General features: G+C 37.3%; 1 protein-coding gene across 1 annotated transcript in view; it reads right to left on the reverse strand.

Annotated features, from left to right (window-relative positions):
* Nucleotides 1-13,217: 13,217 nt before the first annotated feature.
* LOC117328562 overlaps nt 13,218-18,240 on the reverse strand; it is a 34,953-nt gene continuing 29,930 nt past the window's right edge. The window contains exon 2 of the mRNA XM_033886088.1: nt 13,218-14,597. Within this exon, the coding sequence (XP_033741979.1) occupies nt 13,363-14,586 (1,224 nt within the window). The 5' untranslated portion in view covers nt 14,587-14,597 and the 3' untranslated portion in view covers nt 13,218-13,362. The remainder of the gene's footprint in view (nt 14,598-18,240) is intronic.

The following is an 18,240-nucleotide window of genomic DNA, read 5'->3' on the forward strand; positions in this document are numbered from 1 at the left end:
ATAGTAACACAAATGACGAAGGAAGACAACTTTGTGACTCGTGCCCTGACCGGGCCTCGAACTCACGATCTACGGCAATCGCCTAGCCAGAAGTACTCGCAACTTATCGCTGCGCCACATCGGCGTTCTTTGATGTTTATATATAATTTGTCTACTAAGAATATTTGTTTATTGTTAAATACTCTGGAACGCCAAATTAACATATATCTTCAATTAATTGAAGATAGGTTGAATTCAATTAAAGATAGGTTAAATCAGGGACGTATAATAAGATCTATATATGTCCCTGGTTTAATTCAATTAGAGATAGGTTGAATTAAATTAGAGATAGGTTCAATTAAATTAGAGTTAGGTTCAATTAAATTAGAGATAGGTTTAATTCAATTGAAGATAGGTTCAATTCTATTAAAGATAGGTTTAAATAAGACTTATTGAACCTATCTCTAATTGAATTGAACCTATCTTCAATTACGAACAAATAGGGAAAAGAGACGAATTAAAGATAGGTTCAATTGAATTAAAGATAGGTTTAATTTAATTAAGGATATGTTGTATTTGAAGATAGGTTTAATTCAATTAGAGATAGGTTCAAATCAATCAGAGATAGGTTCAATTCAATTAGAGACAGGTTCAATTCAATTAGAGATAGGTTCAATTCAGTTGTACCTATCTTTAAATATTTAAAGATAGGTACAAATAATTGGACCTATCTTCAATTGAATTGAACCTATCTTCAATTAGATTGAACCTATCTTCAAATAATTGAAGATAGGTTCAATTAATTGAATATATGTTAATTTGGCGTTCCATATACTAGTAATATATGTTATCATTAATGTCTACATGTTCTATTGATATTAATAAAGATGTATAAAAGACAGCTATACAATATATAGATGTATATATGTACGTCTAATCAGGTTTCTGTGAAATTGTATTGCTTATTATTCCATATGTTATCAAAATGCCATTAAAATGTATATATAAAATTGACGTGGAGTAACGTCACAAAGAGATGACGTCATTACTGATTCCCGCACTTTTTGAGTATTCATTTTTCGATGTTTTTAATTTTGTTCTTTATGAAAGTTTACTCGTATGGCAGAATATTTCGATACCTTTCACTCGTGCTTCGCACTCGTGAAAATATCGATATTCTGTCATACTCGTGAAATATATGTTATATTAAACGGTAAACCATTCAATATCCTCTATATATTTCACCGGCAAACATGCAATAATACAGTTTATTAAGGAACTTGAAATGAAATGGATTATATATTTATGTACAGATATGTTTAACTTTGAAGGCTTAATTTAAGTTTAAATAACATATCTATATCATGTTAATTATTATTATTCAAATTTTATAGTATTAATGAATTCTGTGTTTTTTTAAATAATTGTCATATCAATCATAAGACATTCTTTACACGGAAGGAAAATAGGACTACTCGGTGCAGGTTTGATGTAAACTGCTAATTGACTGACAAGTAATTATAAAATGAAATAAATCAATTCAGTTCATTTTAATGTATCATTTAAACAAATATTTAGTATATATTTACGAGCATTACCTGGTTTATCGTCTGATACAATATTCACACAAGTATGTACACTCACTGTAGTTATGTACTACCCACTACTTATCAGTATATGTTATTTATGTTAATTAGTGACCATGCATGACTGACTCTGGCCAGACACACATATGGGTGGCGGCCTTGCCAATATCTACATAAAGTATCGTTACCATGCAAAATACAAACGTGTTAAAAAGCAAAAGTAACGTGTTACTTTTGTAAATGTAGTAGCCAACAGTGAGCGCGTTACAAGATGAATCCTAAGATACATAGAACAAGAATTACACGTAATTATATATGTCTCGCGTATCTCCGCTGCTGCATATCATTTAAATTAAGTCAACAGTTAAACATTTATTATATTGCTGTAATTACATGAAAAAAAATAATATCGCTACAATATATTTTTCCCCAAACATAAAAGTGGGAATTAAGCTCTCACAGCTTCGCAGGAAACTTTAACAGTGTACAATAATTCATCTTTTGAACATTTAATTCCTCTTCTCCTGCGTTGCGATAGTCAAAAGAATCTATTGAATCCAATACCTGTTTTATATATGTTTTAAAATAATTCAAATATTAATAATAATATCATTTGTTTTATCTGTTTTTATCTATTAGAAACATTAAGGAAATTAAATCAGAAATTAGGGATAATTCATAGAAAGAAAGGGTAATTCGCGTAATCCTTCACAGCCTTGTGAATTACATGTATTTAGGGATCACACGCAACTGTGAACAGTTCAATAAAATAATGTGGCAACAGGACGAATTAATTATAGGATTAATTCCCAAAGTATATTATAAAGAACCACGTCAATGGATTTCTTGATGGATATTATTGTAATATTTGTCTAAAATTGATATAAACTGGGAAATACATAAACAATATATGCACGTGATATGTTAACATAATAATATTAAGTGATCGAGAGAATTTGATTTTGCTAAACAAAAGTGGTAAACGATGCCGCGGGTATAATATTCGGTATAGCAGTAGATAACTTGACACTGTCTAACTTATTGTTGTAGATCAAATGGTATTTTTGAAAATAGATTATACTCAAGAGACCCTTCTCCCAAATTCAATGCCGTGTTAGTCTTGCACGAGTTGCTTCCCTTGATGATATTCATTTCTCGTTTTCTTATCTTTACTTGTTAATACCGTGATGACGTTTGAAAAGGGTGTATAAATTGTTTTCCAGTTAAAGTTTTATTGAAACCTAAGATGACGTTATCATACACAACGCGAAAGACGTGTTTCGGGCACATAATAAAAACGTTAACACTGGCGTTAGGAAAACGTTAATTCACAACGTTTTGATGACGTATGTGTAAAAACATTGATATGAACGTCATAACAACGTCATCGTTAATCAATATACGATATAAAAGGCGGTTATTCAAGTGTAAAGAATATATGTTTGAATTAAATCGATGTTTGAAGAACGTGTATGCATCGTTTTCAATTAACGTTTTATCTCAAACCTTTGTAATTAGAATGTGATGAATTAACATTTAGTGAACGCATCATAAAAACGTTAATGTTAACGTTTAAAAACGTTGGAGAAACGTTAATTGCCATGTAGTAAATGTATTTTTAACATGTTAGTGTAAGGGTTTGAAATAACGTTTAAACAGCGTTCAATATATATTTTGAAATTGTAACACAATTGCGTTCCGCTTGCTCGTTTTTTGGACTCATTCCGGAAATTGTAACATCCGGTTGCGCAAGATACCCGTGCTGCTGTGGGGATCAATCACATTTCGTCCGGATGTCAGCAGGGTAAGTTGTGTTGACTTTTAATCTGTGAAATTATTTACTAAACTGTCGCCCATCCTGTCCTAAATTTGATATATGCTTGTCTGCTGGATATTATTTCCCACTATCGTACATGTATTTTTATTTTCTTGTGAAATAATTCGATGCATTTTCGAGGTAGAACTTTGTGTTTACTTTGGGTCTCGTGCGCCGGTGTCGAGTCGGAAGTCAGGTTGTTGCTTGAAGGAATTATTCCGTTTAGAGAGCACTCTCGGAGTGAATATTTCCGCCTCTCGGGCTGTTTCTATACCGGTAAGGCGAGGGATGGTTGTTGGGAACCTTGTAAGTAGATCACAGGGGCATATCTAGTTTTATATTACAAAAAATAGTCAGAAATACCTATATATATTGAATATATAGGTATTTCTGACTGTTTTTTGTAATATAAAACTAGACATGCCCCTGTGAGTAGATACTGGAGAAAAGACGGGTGGTTAGTAGATGTTGTATTCTGACCGGACATGCCACGTGCTTGAGACTCGGGGTAGCATAGACTTACTTTTTATATTTCATTAGTAATTAAACGATGTTTGGCAATTGTATATGATTTAGGCTAGATGTCCAGAAAAGTATTTATGTAAAACCCTCACTGTGACTCGCGGGTATTTGTTGTTGTTGTTGATACTTAGTTATTTTTAGATATGTTAGTATATTGTTAAACTTTATACTAGGAGTCTATTTTCATTTTCAACAGTTTATCAAATTGCTACATAATTCATTTGTATTTGGAATCTGCAAGCGAAAGCGGCAGTCGAACCCTGGGCAAAAGCTTGGTAGCAGACCGACACACGTTGCACCCATGCGGTACACGTGCTAAAATAAAGATGTAGGGTATTTTAGTAATATATTCGGAAGTAATTATGTAATATCAAGCTCACGGGGATAATTTTGGGTTAAAAAAAAAGAAAGAAAAAAACTGGCGAGAATGGAGGGGTATACCGTACCCGACTTTGACTTAGAAATCAGCTCAGATAAATGGGAAATGGTGGACGAATTGTTGCGGTCCAACAGTGAGGTGTTTATGAGGACAAGCAGTTGGGTCGTTGTGAAAAATACCTCCATGACAAAGATACCGGGGATGCGCTCCCAATTAACAAAGGGCATACCGTCTGTCCATACACAAACGGGAGGAGGTTGATAGGCAAGTTAAGGAAATGTTAGCACAGGGGAATATAAAACCTTCTGATAGTCCTTGGGCCTCCCCACTAGTATTGGTGCAGAAACGAGACGGATCGATGCGCTTCTGCATCGATAACCGTAAACTTAACTTGGTCACCCGTAAAGACGCGCATAGACGACAGCCTAGACGCACTGAACGGGTGACGCACTGAACGCGTGACGCACTGAAAGCGTGACGCACTGAACGCGTGACGCACTGAACGGGTGACGCTCTGAACGGGTGACGCACTGAACGGGTGACGCACTGAACGGGTCCTCACTCGTTCAGTGCGTCTCGTTTCTGCACCAATACTAATACCAATATTACTTTACCACCTTATACTGAGCGTCCGGTCATTGACGGCTAGGACTTACAAAGAATGCGAAAGAAAAATCCGCTTTTACCACAGGCTCCGGACTATCACTTCAACGTGATCCTTTTTGGCCTCTGTACCCACCTCCCTTCAAGCGTTTGATGGAGAGGGTTCTCACTGGGTTACAATGGAAAATATGCCTCGTTTACCTAGAGGATAGTATTGTTTACTCCAGTAGTTTTGAACAACACATAGAACGGTTAAAATAAGTGTTGGACTATCTAAACCAGGAGGGATTATAGTTGAAACCGCATAAATGCATTTTTTTAGATTGGAAATATTGTACCTCGGGTTCTGACCCTGAGAAAATAAAAAAAGTTAGGGACTGACCCGCGCCTTCCAGTGTGACCGAGGTGAGTTTCTTAGGGCTGTGCTCTTACTATAGGAAGTTTGTACCTAATTTCTCGGATATAGCTGTCCCCTTGTTCAATCTTACTAGGAAGGATGCTAGGTTCAGCTGGGGTCATGAGTGTCAGGAGTCCTTCGGAAAGCTAAAGCGGGCTCCAAATGATTCGGCAGTGTTGGCGTATCCAAATTTTGATCAGCCTTTTATTCCAGACACTGATGCCAGCGAGCATGGCTGTGGGGCAGTTTTGTCCCAAATTCAAAATGGTCAAGAAAAAGTTCTGGCATACTTCAGTACTGCGCATACCCCAGCTGAGAGTAAATATAGTACTACCCGTTAGGAATTGCTGGCAGTTATCAAGGCAGTTAAACATTTTCGGCACTACTTTTATGGGTGGGAGTTTACCATCAGAACCGATCATACATGCCTCTTTAAAGTGGTTGGCCTCATCTAAACAGCCCGAGGGACAGGTAGCCCGCTGGATAGAGTATCTTGACACATTCCAGTATACAATTGAACATAGAAGTGGTAATAAACAACCCGATGTGGATGCCTTGAGTAGAAGGCCAAGTTTATGTAGTAGCCTTGTTTTTGAGGGTCACTGGACACGGGCAGAGGTCAAACAGACTTGGAGCGAATACCCCACATTAAGAAAAGTAATTGAATTATAGTAAGAAGGTACAGGGAAACATGTAGGTGTCAGACTGGAGAATCTGACTTCTTCAGTTAAACTGTAAATTGGACAGTGGGAACAGCTAGAGCTCAAAGATATACTTCTGTACCGTAAATGATATAATACCCGGACCCAGGAGTCGTCTTCACTTTTGGTAATACCGCAGAAATTGTTGTCTGAAGTCCTACCAAATGCTCATGACGCGCCGACTAGTGGGCATTTTGGAACTAAAAAAACATTAAATCAATTATTGCAAAAAATTAATTGGAACGGAATGCGCCGGGATGTCTCTCGCTGAGTCCGGTCCTGTCGGGTTTGTGGGGCGAGGGAAAATCCTGTTCAGACATGTAGGGCTCCGCTAGTGAACATGGGGGCATGTGAACCCATGGAGAAGGTGGGGATAGATTTGTTAGGGCCTTTTCCCCTTACAGAACGTGACAACCGATATATCTTGGTACAGTAGTAGGGGATTACTATTCTAAATAGAAAAAGGCCTACCCCCTGCCTAATCAGGAAGCTAGGACGGTGGCTGAAGTGTTCATTAGTAAGTTTCTCAGTAGATTCGGTGTGCCGAGGGTGTTACATTCCGATGAGTGTCCGGACTTTGAATCCAAGCTTTTCCAGGAGATAAAGAGGGTGCTGGAAATGAGAAAATTGAAAACTCCCTATCACCCCAGTGGCGACGTCTTGGCTGAAAGATTCAATCGGACCCTGATAGGGGTTTTGCGTTCCTATGTTGCTACGGACCAAATAGATTGGGATATAAGGTTATCCTTGGTAGCTATGGCTTATCGTTCCAGTGTGCAGGAAACTTCAGGCTTTACTCCGGACAGGCTTATGCTGGGGAGGGAAATAAACATCCCGCTAACTCTGATGGTTAAACCTCCACCTAGTACTCTAGTCCCTCAAAACGCTTTCGTGGAAAATATTACAGGCCAATAGTAGTCGGGCCTTCGACATTGTGAGAACCCATGTTCAACAGCAACAGCGTAGACAAAAATTAAATTACGATCGAAAGGGTCCATGGGGCCACATTTGAAGTGGGCGAGAAAGTCTGGCTTCATACCTAGCGAGGGGGGGGGGGGGGGGGGGGGGGGGGGGGGGATTAAGCCTAAATTGATGAATTATTGGAAGAGCCCTTTCCTCATAAAGAAGAAACTGTCAGATGTAAACTTTGTTATCTGTAAACCGGTAGCAGGAATCAACAAGTCATTCGTTTTAACCGTCTTAAGCCCTTTTATGAGAGAGACCTTTCCTCGGATAGACCTGGGGGTGTATTCCCCTGGAATCCATTCCCTTCCCCAGGAAGTTTCTCAGTGACACTATATTGACAGTAGTACCATGGACAGTAATTGTAGTTATATTACTTCAATAGCTTGAATGTGAGGAGTATGGTATAACGTAAGGTATTGGGGTGAATTCATGTTACAGAAATTTCTTTCTTTTTATTGTAGGTACGATTAAAAATGAAAAGGCAAGTGACAGGAAAGATGGGCATTGTGGAATATAGCTTTGTAAACCGGATTAGGGGCTAATACAAACTTTCGGGTAAGGAGTGGAGATGAGGTTGTACGGGATGTCAGGGGGTAGGATATGGGACGTGGTAAGTTTAGTGGCCAAAATGACCGGGGAGGGATTTCGACCGCGGAAGTAATCTTGCAAATAAATGGGGAGAAAAGACCTAGACTCACTGGGGAGGAATGGAGGCATTTCAGGGGGGCGTTCTGGCTAACCTTAGGATAGGTGGGAGTGACCCGTGTTGCGGTTATGAGGGTGTTCCCTCGTTCCCGGTTCCGGGCAGTGACCGGGGTGGAGTAAGGGGCGCGGCTCAACTTGTCCATGTCCCTGGAACTCAGGCGTCGTGGACAGAGTTTGGTCGAGATATTCCGGCATATCTAGAGGCACTCAAAGAGGCCATTGATATCCATAGAGATCTCCTTATAGATCGAATCCGAGAACTTACACACGACAGTGTTCCCTACCTTGAACATTTGATGTACAAACTATACGAGTTTGCTAAGGCCATGGATGATTTCCCGAATCAAAGAAGGATATCTCCTGAAAAGGCTGGCTTATAGGAGAGCTGGTTCTCCCAGGATCTACTACAAACTCGCTAGAGACTGTTTCGTTCTTCTCCGTGGTGTTACGGGAGAATACACAGAAGATCTACACGAGATTAATCCAAAGCAAAGGACAGCACAGGAGCAGGATAGCAAACCACAACAGAGTCCCGAAGAAGGAGGGTTAAAAACCCTAAAGAATCTATTGTAATCTTTAACACAGATCTTCTAGATATCAACAAGCTGACTTTGCGTTACAAATGGAAAATATGAAAAAAGAAATAAGTGTAATGCGTGACGAGAGAGAGAAATCAAAGGACAAAAACATGCACTACAAAGATGAGATGAATCAATTAGAATACAGATGAACAACTTAATAAAAGAGATCTAATGTAAAACTCTCACTGTGCCTCGCGGGTTTTTTTTTTTTTTTTTTTTGTACTTTGTTTTTTTATGCCTGTTAATAAATTGTTTAATTTTATACGAGGAGTATATTTTCATTCTCACCAGTTTATCAAAGTGCTTCATAATTCATATGTATTTAGAATCTGTAAACGAAAGCGGCAGTCGAACCCTGGGCAAGAACTTGGTCGTAGACAAACACACGGGGCGCTGTGACAGAAAATGTGTTGCCTATACAATAAGTTGCTAAATGGGCGTTTATGCACGCGTCAACATTTTCAGACGGGCTTGACGCATGCGTAAACGCCCATTTAGCAACTTACTTTTTAGGCAACACATTTTCTGTCACAGCGCTTCTGTGGTACATGTGATGGGCGTTACAAAATGAACGTTTTGGTCAGAACTTTTATATAACGTGATAAAAACATATTTTGATAACATCTAAAGAATGTTACAAGAGAATGTTACAATACTTTGAAGCTGTTACATCGACGTTATTTCCAATATAACGTTGATGCAACTTTCCAGCAACGTTGCGAAAAGGTTGTGTGTTTACTGGGTAGCCATTGCGGTCGAAATATTAGGCCTACAGCCTCACAGGATCTGGACGAAAGTATTCTGATGACCTATATTTCCGCTAGCCTATACCTAGATATATTTCATGCAGTTTGACATAGACGTACATGTATGTTTATGTTAATTTTTTTTCAGTCAGTTTATTTGTAATTCCATATATTGGTAGAATATTCGCTCTCAATTTACATAATTTCCCTTTGATTGGTTTCCTAAAAGCATCTAAACTTTAAACGAGTTTTTGACGATAGTTGGGCCCTAGGCCTAGGATTTGCGACCCGTAACAATGACTACGGTCCCAGTCGCTCACGTCCTGTGCAGTGTAACCTGGATTACCGACGATGTAGGAATAGCTTTCTGTTTTCTTTCAATAAATGTAGATCTTCAAACAATAGAGAGGCTTTAGTTTGTCATAAGAAAAAAGCACAAGATATATGAAGCAAGGATGGAAAAGTAATTATCTTCAGATGGAGGGTGATGTGATAATTTTTTAAGGAAAAACGATCCCAAATCTTTTTCTAAACATTTTTTCTAAGCTGAAGACTAAAAAAATGGAAATTAATCATTAAATTTGCTTTTGCGAACATTTTGAAGGCATTGCTAATTTACAGACCATGTAAGATAACGAATGTATCTACTCTGATCTTGATAACGATTTTAGTATAGATGAGTTGTTAGTTTCACAAAAGGGATTATCTAGGGTTAAGTCATCTGGATTAAATGGGGTACTTAATTAATATTTTATTGTGTACAGTAATGTTTACCACCAGCTCTATTAAAATTGTTTTAACACCATATCGCATGTGGGGTTTTCCCGAAAGTTTGGTCGGAAGGCGTCATCATCTTTTGCATATGAAATGTAATAAAACTGATGTTAATAATCATAGGGGCTTTACATTGGTAATCCATATAGCTACAGTAAGTGGTTTACCTCCCTTTTGAATAAACGTCTGCTTAAATGGAGTAAGAGCGACGGTGTTACCTGATGCCCAGTTAGGCTTTAAGCCGGGAAGCGGTACCCCGAGACACAATTTTTGTTCTTAATAGTTTAATAACCTAATCTTTACAAAGGAACAAAAGACTTTACTGTGTATTTGTCGACTACAGAAAAGCGTTTGATAGTACATTTTGTATATCGCATGATAACGTATGGTTTAAACTATGGAAATCAGGTGTAAGGAAACGTTTGTTGAAAGTTATTACGTCTTATTTTGTGTAAGGCTAATTTTACCATGGTAAATTGTCCCCAATGTTCGACTAACAGGTCGGTTTATTACAAGTGTAATCTTTGTCACCGATTCTATTCTCTTTATTTGTCAATGGCATTGAATCAGAATTAATTGGATCCAATTGCCAAAGTTATCATATTCAACTATTTAATCTGTTCTTAATTATGTATGCAGATGATACTGTGTCATTTTCTGAAGATATTGTTGACCTCCAAAATATACTTGACTTTTTAAAGATGTATTCGAAGTGTTGAAATTTGACTGTAAATGTAGATAAAACGAAAATAGTTATTTTTTGAAAAAAAGCGATTGTTACCAAATGAACAGTAGAAATATGATGGAAAAGTTATAGAGGTGGTAGGTTAGTAGCTGCGATAACGTAGCTCTGGACGACGGACGGAAATTTCTGACAGATGGTCGTCGTCAGAGCTACGATTCCCTCCCATTGCTCGTAATGTAGCAAAACAGTGAACCTCGAAAATGCTACAAATAGCGGATATCGTTTAACTTTGGAGTAATAGTTCGTATAATTAAACATTTCTAATACAATTTTGCAATGTATTAGCCTACCGTCTAATCTAGAAATCTTTAATTCGCATATTCTGATATCATACTGCTCGTAGTTGTCTCCGTGATCCGCCATGATACTTCTCGAAGAACTCTCGCGAGGATTCTAACCCAAATATGGAACCCGTGATCCATATATGGATGAAGCTACTACGATAAATAAATACATAATCAGAGATATTTAACCACTCTTTTGTAACTCTTGTGAAGAAAGCGAATCTTACTTTGCGTAATTAAATAATTTCAGAATGAATTGACTTTCCTTACCGAGATATATTACTCCGAATCTGTTTTTCTGTTGAAATCTCGCGGGAAACCTCATTAGCATCAATTTATTTTGATTTCCTTATAAGGAAATTGACCTTTACACTTGTATCAAAGATGGCGGTATGTTTGCACTGATATCTCCGTGTGTCTTGCTCGTTTTGGATTTTACTATTTATTGTCAAACATTTGAAGTAATGTGCAGGTTTGTTGCTTGAATATTCATGATAGATACCAGAATCATCAATTTACATGTGTTTTTTTATCCGAGAAAAATTTTACCACTGCTAATACTGCCCGATGTGAATCACATCGGGGCTTGCTACACTATCGGCAATGGGAGGGACTTCATACCCTGCCGGAGAGCAGTGTAGGCAGGGTATGAATATTCGTTCTAGTAGGTTAGTATTGTTACTTAGGCTTGGTTTTAAATATAATGGGAAAATTACAGGGGCACAGAGTATCATTGCTGCGTAAGGCAGGAAGGCTTATTATCTCCTCAATCGTAAGATAAAGAAGTTCATATTGAATGAAAATACTAAGTTATCATTATTTGATACTAACATACATTTTGAATTATGGTTGTGAGATCTGGGGCTTCAACACCGCGCCAGAGGTTGATAAGCTACAATTCTCGTTTTTGAAATCTGTTTTGGGTGTGAAAAAAGCTGTTAATAGTTCTATGGTTTATTTGAACTTGGTCGTTCTCCGTATTATATACAGCGTTAGGTTTCTATTATTAAATACTGGCTGAAATTGTTGAAGACCGATAATTGTATATTGAGGGCTTGTTATAACGAATAGTAGAACTTAATGCAAAAAAACCAGAATTGGAAGGCAAACTGGATTTTTTCATTTGAAATATGATTTATATTTATCGGGTTTTGGAGATGTGTGGTTGGCACATCATGTGTTCAATGAAAAATATTTGTGTTGCTATATAAACAACGTATATATGATATTTTTATTCAAGAATTAAGAAACGATTTAGAAAATTCTTTAAAGTGTATTATATATATACATGTACACATTGTCGACACCTTTGTTACACAGGTCTACCTAAGCAAGCCTCTGACTTTGAAAATAAAACATATTTTAGCTAAATATACGATGAGTGCACATTCGTTGAATTTTAAAACTTTTAGATACTGTACCATGGTATTCCTAGATCTAAAAGATTATGTACGCTATGTGAAAGTAATGAAATTGAAGATGATATCCCTAAGTGTCGTCGTTGGTATAGTTATACCATTAGGGTTACTTTATTATCCCTAAGTGTTGCTACGGTATGCATGTTTTTGGCATTGATAAAGATACATCTCAATGTTCCTTCTGGCGATGGTTACACTTCAGCTTTTCAATGTCTAATGTGGCCGTAACTATAAGGTTCCCGTCTGGCGGTGATGCTGTGGTAGCATTGTACGTGTTGTCATTGTGTCTTGATTTGGCTGTATTAGTATAATGTTCCCTTCACGTGATGATGCAGTAGTAACAATCTACGTGTTGTCATTGTGTCCTTTGTGACTGTATTTCTATAATGTTCCCGTCTCGCGGGGATGGTGTAGTAACATTCCACGTGTTGTCATCGTGTCTTGTTTTGCTGTATCACTATAATGTTCCCGTCTCGTGATGATGCAATAGTAACATTCTATGTCCCTGTTGTGATTATGACAGACATTGTTATCTTGTTCCTGTTAATGTCTTGTTTGATGTTCAGGTAAAAGAATATTATCATTGGTAGTAGTATAATTTAGTACTTGTTAGATTGAAAATTAAAAATGAAGACTTCGTAAGCAAACGACATATTTCTTTAAAAGTTTAAAATATACTTTTCCATTACAAGTATATAGACATTCCTGAAAAACATTTTATTTCAAAGCCAAGAGCACAGTTTGATTATACCTCCCCGTTAGGCATAATTTATAGCTAAAGGCCAACATCTATATTGGAATATTCAGGGAGGAATGCTAACGTGCTGACTGACGATACCCCGGCAAACATTAGGGAATTCATCTCGTCGACATGAAACCCTAGGTGGTTGTAACTGCATATTAATTAAAACTCCATTGAATACTCGTATGGATGTCCTTGTAAATCAATATGATTCTTAATGGACAGCGTTACATTGTCTACCTTAGATTTGAAAAGAAAAAATAACAATTTGTTCACATTTGTTCGTTTTAATCAATATAAAATAAAGATGTTGATGTACGAACATGACATGTAAAAATTTAATATCATTAAACAGCCAAAAGCTGGGCTCAACAGTACAAAACATTTATATAACAAATACACGACTTAACTATACACACTACACTTGACTCATTCGGTAGGTTCTGCCCGTGTCCGACTTGGCAGGTGAAAAAGAAGATGATGGTTGGTACTCGACTTCACCTGGTGCACTCTCAGGCGATACCTTGGATGAGGCGGTGACATTCTCGTGTTCTGGTGTCCTGCCACTTTGGTCGAAATCAACATTCGAAATTCCTAGATCAAATGTTTCAAGTTCCTCTATGCTGGTTGGTCCGTTCCTTCGGTTGCTTTCCCGGCGTCTCATTGGGAAGGAACAGGAGGACAACTCTCGTATCATGCTGTCCCGTCTCCGAATATCTCGCAGTATCAAACCACAAAAGACAGGAGTTGTTACTGGCTGACTCCACGCAGTAATTGTTAGTATTCTGTACATCTTACGGGACTCGCTAAATCCAGGATCAAATATAGTGAGAAAAAATAACGGGTACCAAAATAATGCAAATGACGTTACCATGGAAATAAACATTAGAACTCTCCTCAAATGAAATTGTAAATGTGATTTTCGGTATTTTTCGTTTGTTAATTGTTGATAACTTACAACAGGGTCCGTCTGGGTCTCACTCTCGAAGTCGCCACTTAATGATTTGTGTATGTAACTCCATCTTGCTTCTTTGGTTAGCACAGTTATTCTTCTGTAGATTTGGAAGAAACTCGTTAGGGCCAGAATTATTGCCATGGATACCAGAGTTATCCATAAAAGGTGTAATACAAAGCCGTTCGGAACTCCATAAAGAAACATGCAATTCCCAGTCTCCTGGATGAATGTCGTATTTGAAGGAATTATTGCCACTCCAAGATTAAGCAATAGGCTCATGAACCATATGATAAGTATTCCAAAAAATATACAAGGCCTATCGCCTTTTTTGCTCTTATCGTCCGATTGACTTAACTCGTATTCTTCGTTTACAACTAGTGCCAATAAATTGTACGCCGACGTTGTCATTATGAATACGTACGAAGATCCAATGAAACTACAGTATGGAATTTCTATAGACGTCCACAAACTGTATGCGTACGGGAAACAGTAAAGCGACTTCAACAGGTCCAGAAAACAGTGATGACATAAAATGGCCATAGACGTTTTTCTATATCTAGGGTTGAAAATAATCATTGTCATAGCTCCGAGATTTCCAATAGTACAGAACAGAGCAATTGCGAATAGTGTTATTGCTCCTGAATTCGCAGTGTCAATGGTTATTGCTGTGCCGTTAGAAGCCATCATCTCAGCAGCATCTACAAAACCAGAGAAAATATACATATAAATGACAATGAATTGTATAAAAAGGAGGTAAACCTGCCAGTTATGTAGCGCACAAGTAACATGAAACAATCCAAACACATATTAATTCAACACGAAAGTAAAGAAATGAAGCATAAGTAATGTTATATGAGTAATGTTACAAGCGTTCGAACATACAATGTAACGAAACAAGTGATGTACAATAACGAAGTGCACCCAAAAAAATTGTAACATGCAAGTAATACAACACAAAAGTAATGTAATACTCAAGTAATGCAACAAAAGTGGTGTAACCCCACAAATAATGTAACATACAAATAGTGTACGCCACAATTAATGTTACATTTAAGTAATGTACGCTACAATTAGTGTAACATGCAAGCAGTGTACCCCACAAGTAGTGTAACATGCTAGCAGTGTACCCCACAAGCAGTGTACCCATCAAGCAGTGTAACATGCAAGCAGTGTACCCGAAAAGTAATGTAACCTACATTGTAACGCATGCATGTACTGTACCAAAATGCAGTGTAACACAAAAGTAAAGTAACATAATATTTCATGCTACTTTGACCTTTGACCTTGTTATCTGTCTCCTGTATACACTGTATATACATGTATATGTAGAACTTAGAAACACAAGTGACGAAGGAAGACATGTTACAAATTTATATATCATAAGTTTCTGTGTAATAGTTAAGCATTAAACTGTCTTGATATGGCATCTCTGTTCGATATAAATGACAGAGCTTTGCAGACAAATGATGAATTTTTTTTATTTAAAAAATATATTGGTTTCGACTTATAATTTAAATTTCCCGCCTTATCGTCAATCGCGAAATTACCGTTTCAAAACTGGAACAGCCTTTCTTCTCACGTGCAGATTGCCAAACAAAATAGTGCATGCAAAAACGAAAAAAAATAATGATATTGGTATTCACAATGTTTTATTTATTATCATATTTTCTTTATTTGATGTGTTTTTGTCGATATTATACCATTTAGTTTAGTTGTTTCAAATTTCTTGTGATTGGTCACTCAGGAGTTCAGAGTTCGATTCACATTGGCCGCCACCTTTGTTTACATTGTACATGTACATATATTCTTACGCACTGGAATCATGGCATGCTTTGGGTGTCAGTTATACTCTCATAGACAACACTTTGTTTTGGTTAGTTTATTTAGTGGCATTGCCAGGCAAATGTAAATATTCAAGAATATTTGACACGAGGTACTTGTAATAAACCGATGTTCTATTACATGTGGCTGAAGGTCAAAGTGATTACATAATCACTAAAACACCATTTGAATCACTGAAATCTCGGCTTTCCAGTAAACCAGTAAACTAGAAGTCGTCATGACTGTCGTCTGGCAGTGTTGGCATCTGAGTGACCATGACGCTTGAAAGGATAGGACTAAATTCCGAAACGTCACAGGTGTTCAATAGTTTCAATACAGTTATTGTATGGTTGTTAGAGAAATAACACTTTTATTGTCCCCGAGATATTAAATATAAAAGCCGAGGGATATTTCAATTGCCAAGGGGGGAAATGAAAGTGCTATTTCCAGAAATACCAATACAATTACTGTTTTATTATGCCCACGTTTAAATCATCTCGAAACAGTGATCATATCTTCTAGTGTTTCTAATGCTTTTTCCCGAAGATAGTCTCTAAGTATGCTAACTGCCATTTTTATTACTACTTGTGTGTTAGTGCTGTCTTTTTCAGAAACAATGCTCTCCATCGCTTCTTCATAAATATTATCGAATCTTGTAGATAAGGCCATTTTCTGAAATATTCCTGAAGCACCGTGTGCAGCCTCAAAATTGGGGATGCGGTATTGTGGGATATGGGGTGTCGGCACCGAAGCGGCAGGATGACCAACAAGAGAAGCAAAATTACTTATATCTTTATTAACGTATCTATTTTACTTAAAATGATGTGCACGGGTGAAGGGAATGTTTCGGTTACTTCACTGTCTAAAATGTGCAAACACTCATAGCCAGTGTCAATACCTATGCTGAATTCGCTATGCATGCGAGCATTTTCTTCAAATATATATGTATTACATGTGTGTATAATCGGATTTCCGCATCTAAGGAAGTAATTAAGACTTGTGCGATATAATTCAGGCTTGGTTATATGTTAATGCCGCTTTAAAGCAGTAAACTTATTTTCTTATCCAGAAGAATCTGTGAGGGTACTGGGGTTACGGTTAAGGAGATTATTTGGAGACACTATGCATGTAAATGTGTTAAGTAAGCTTACATGGGTATTATTTATCGCACGATAAATGATATAATTCATGCTATATAATTATGTTTTGGTGCCTTTACGGCAATATACAATGTATGTAGTAGAATGCATTAATAGGTAATATCAATGTTCTGGTTCCATGTAGCTTGTGAGAGAGTTGCACTAGGTTGTTGGAGATGGATAGGATAGGATGGAACATTTATCGGGACGGAATGACATATCCCCAACGACTTTCCCAGAGTGCCAACTTGTCGAGGTCTTTCTGTAGCCTATCTGTATCTCACTAAAAACTCACTGTCAGACACACGAAGGCATTATCAGCAAAACGCTGAACAGCAGAGTTGTTTTTGGGGGATGTCGTTTATATAGAGATGGAAAAGACATGTGTCGATGACAGATTCTTGGGGCACCCATGGCGTTACTTTGACGGGTTCAGATTTTTGGACACTCACAAGTACACACTGTTTTCTGTCTGTAAACTTTCTATCCAGGTGTTGACCTTATCATTTACTCCATAGTACAATGTATCTAAGCTTATGACAGGGTAGAAAATGATTCACTCTGTCAAACGCCTGAGAGAAGTCCATGCTGAGGACATCGCTCTGCTTTCCATCATCTACAGTCTGTGATACATCCTCTAGGAAGTCTAAAAGCTGACTCTCGCATGATCTTAGTTAGCGGAAACCGTGGTGTAGTCGGTACAGGATGCTATGGTTATGAGCATGGTACATAATATTGGATACTAGGTGACACATTTGCTAACTTCAATACACAACTTATTTGATGTAAATTATTTTAAGTCTCTGTTTCTGTCACTAGGCTATATTTAGCAACAATCCTGTTGTTTCTTCGCCATGTTAATCAAGACATCTGGAATCGTACATAAAACAAGGATTTAACCGAAACCCCTTTGCTCTCTTAAACCGTTACCCTAGTACCTACATTGATTTTTCACCATCAATATCACATTTTACTGCTTAAAAGCGACTTTAACATAAAACCATTTCTTGAATTATATCGCGCAACTCTTATTAACTTCCTAAGATGCGGAAATCCTATTCATTAAAACATGTAATACCGATATATTTGAAGAAAATGTTCGCATGCACAGCGAATTTAGTTATTGACACTGTCCAGGAGTGTTTGCACATTCAGCAGGGAATTGCACTAAATCTTTTAGACAGTTAAGTCACCGAAACATTCCATCAACCCGTTCACATCATTCTAAGTCAAATAAATACGTTTAGAAAAAGATATAAGTAATTTTGCTTCTCGTGTTGGTCACCCTGCCGTTTCTAGTAAACAAATTGTGTCAGCTTCGTCTTGGTCTCGAAAACGCTTACGTAAACGTTTTTTGACTTTATCGGAATATGAGGGATTG

Source organism: Pecten maximus, chromosome 5 (genome assembly GCF_902652985.1).
Source record: "Pecten maximus chromosome 5, xPecMax1.1, whole genome shotgun sequence".
Lineage (NCBI taxonomy): Eukaryota > Metazoa > Mollusca > Bivalvia > Pectinida > Pectinidae > Pecten > Pecten maximus.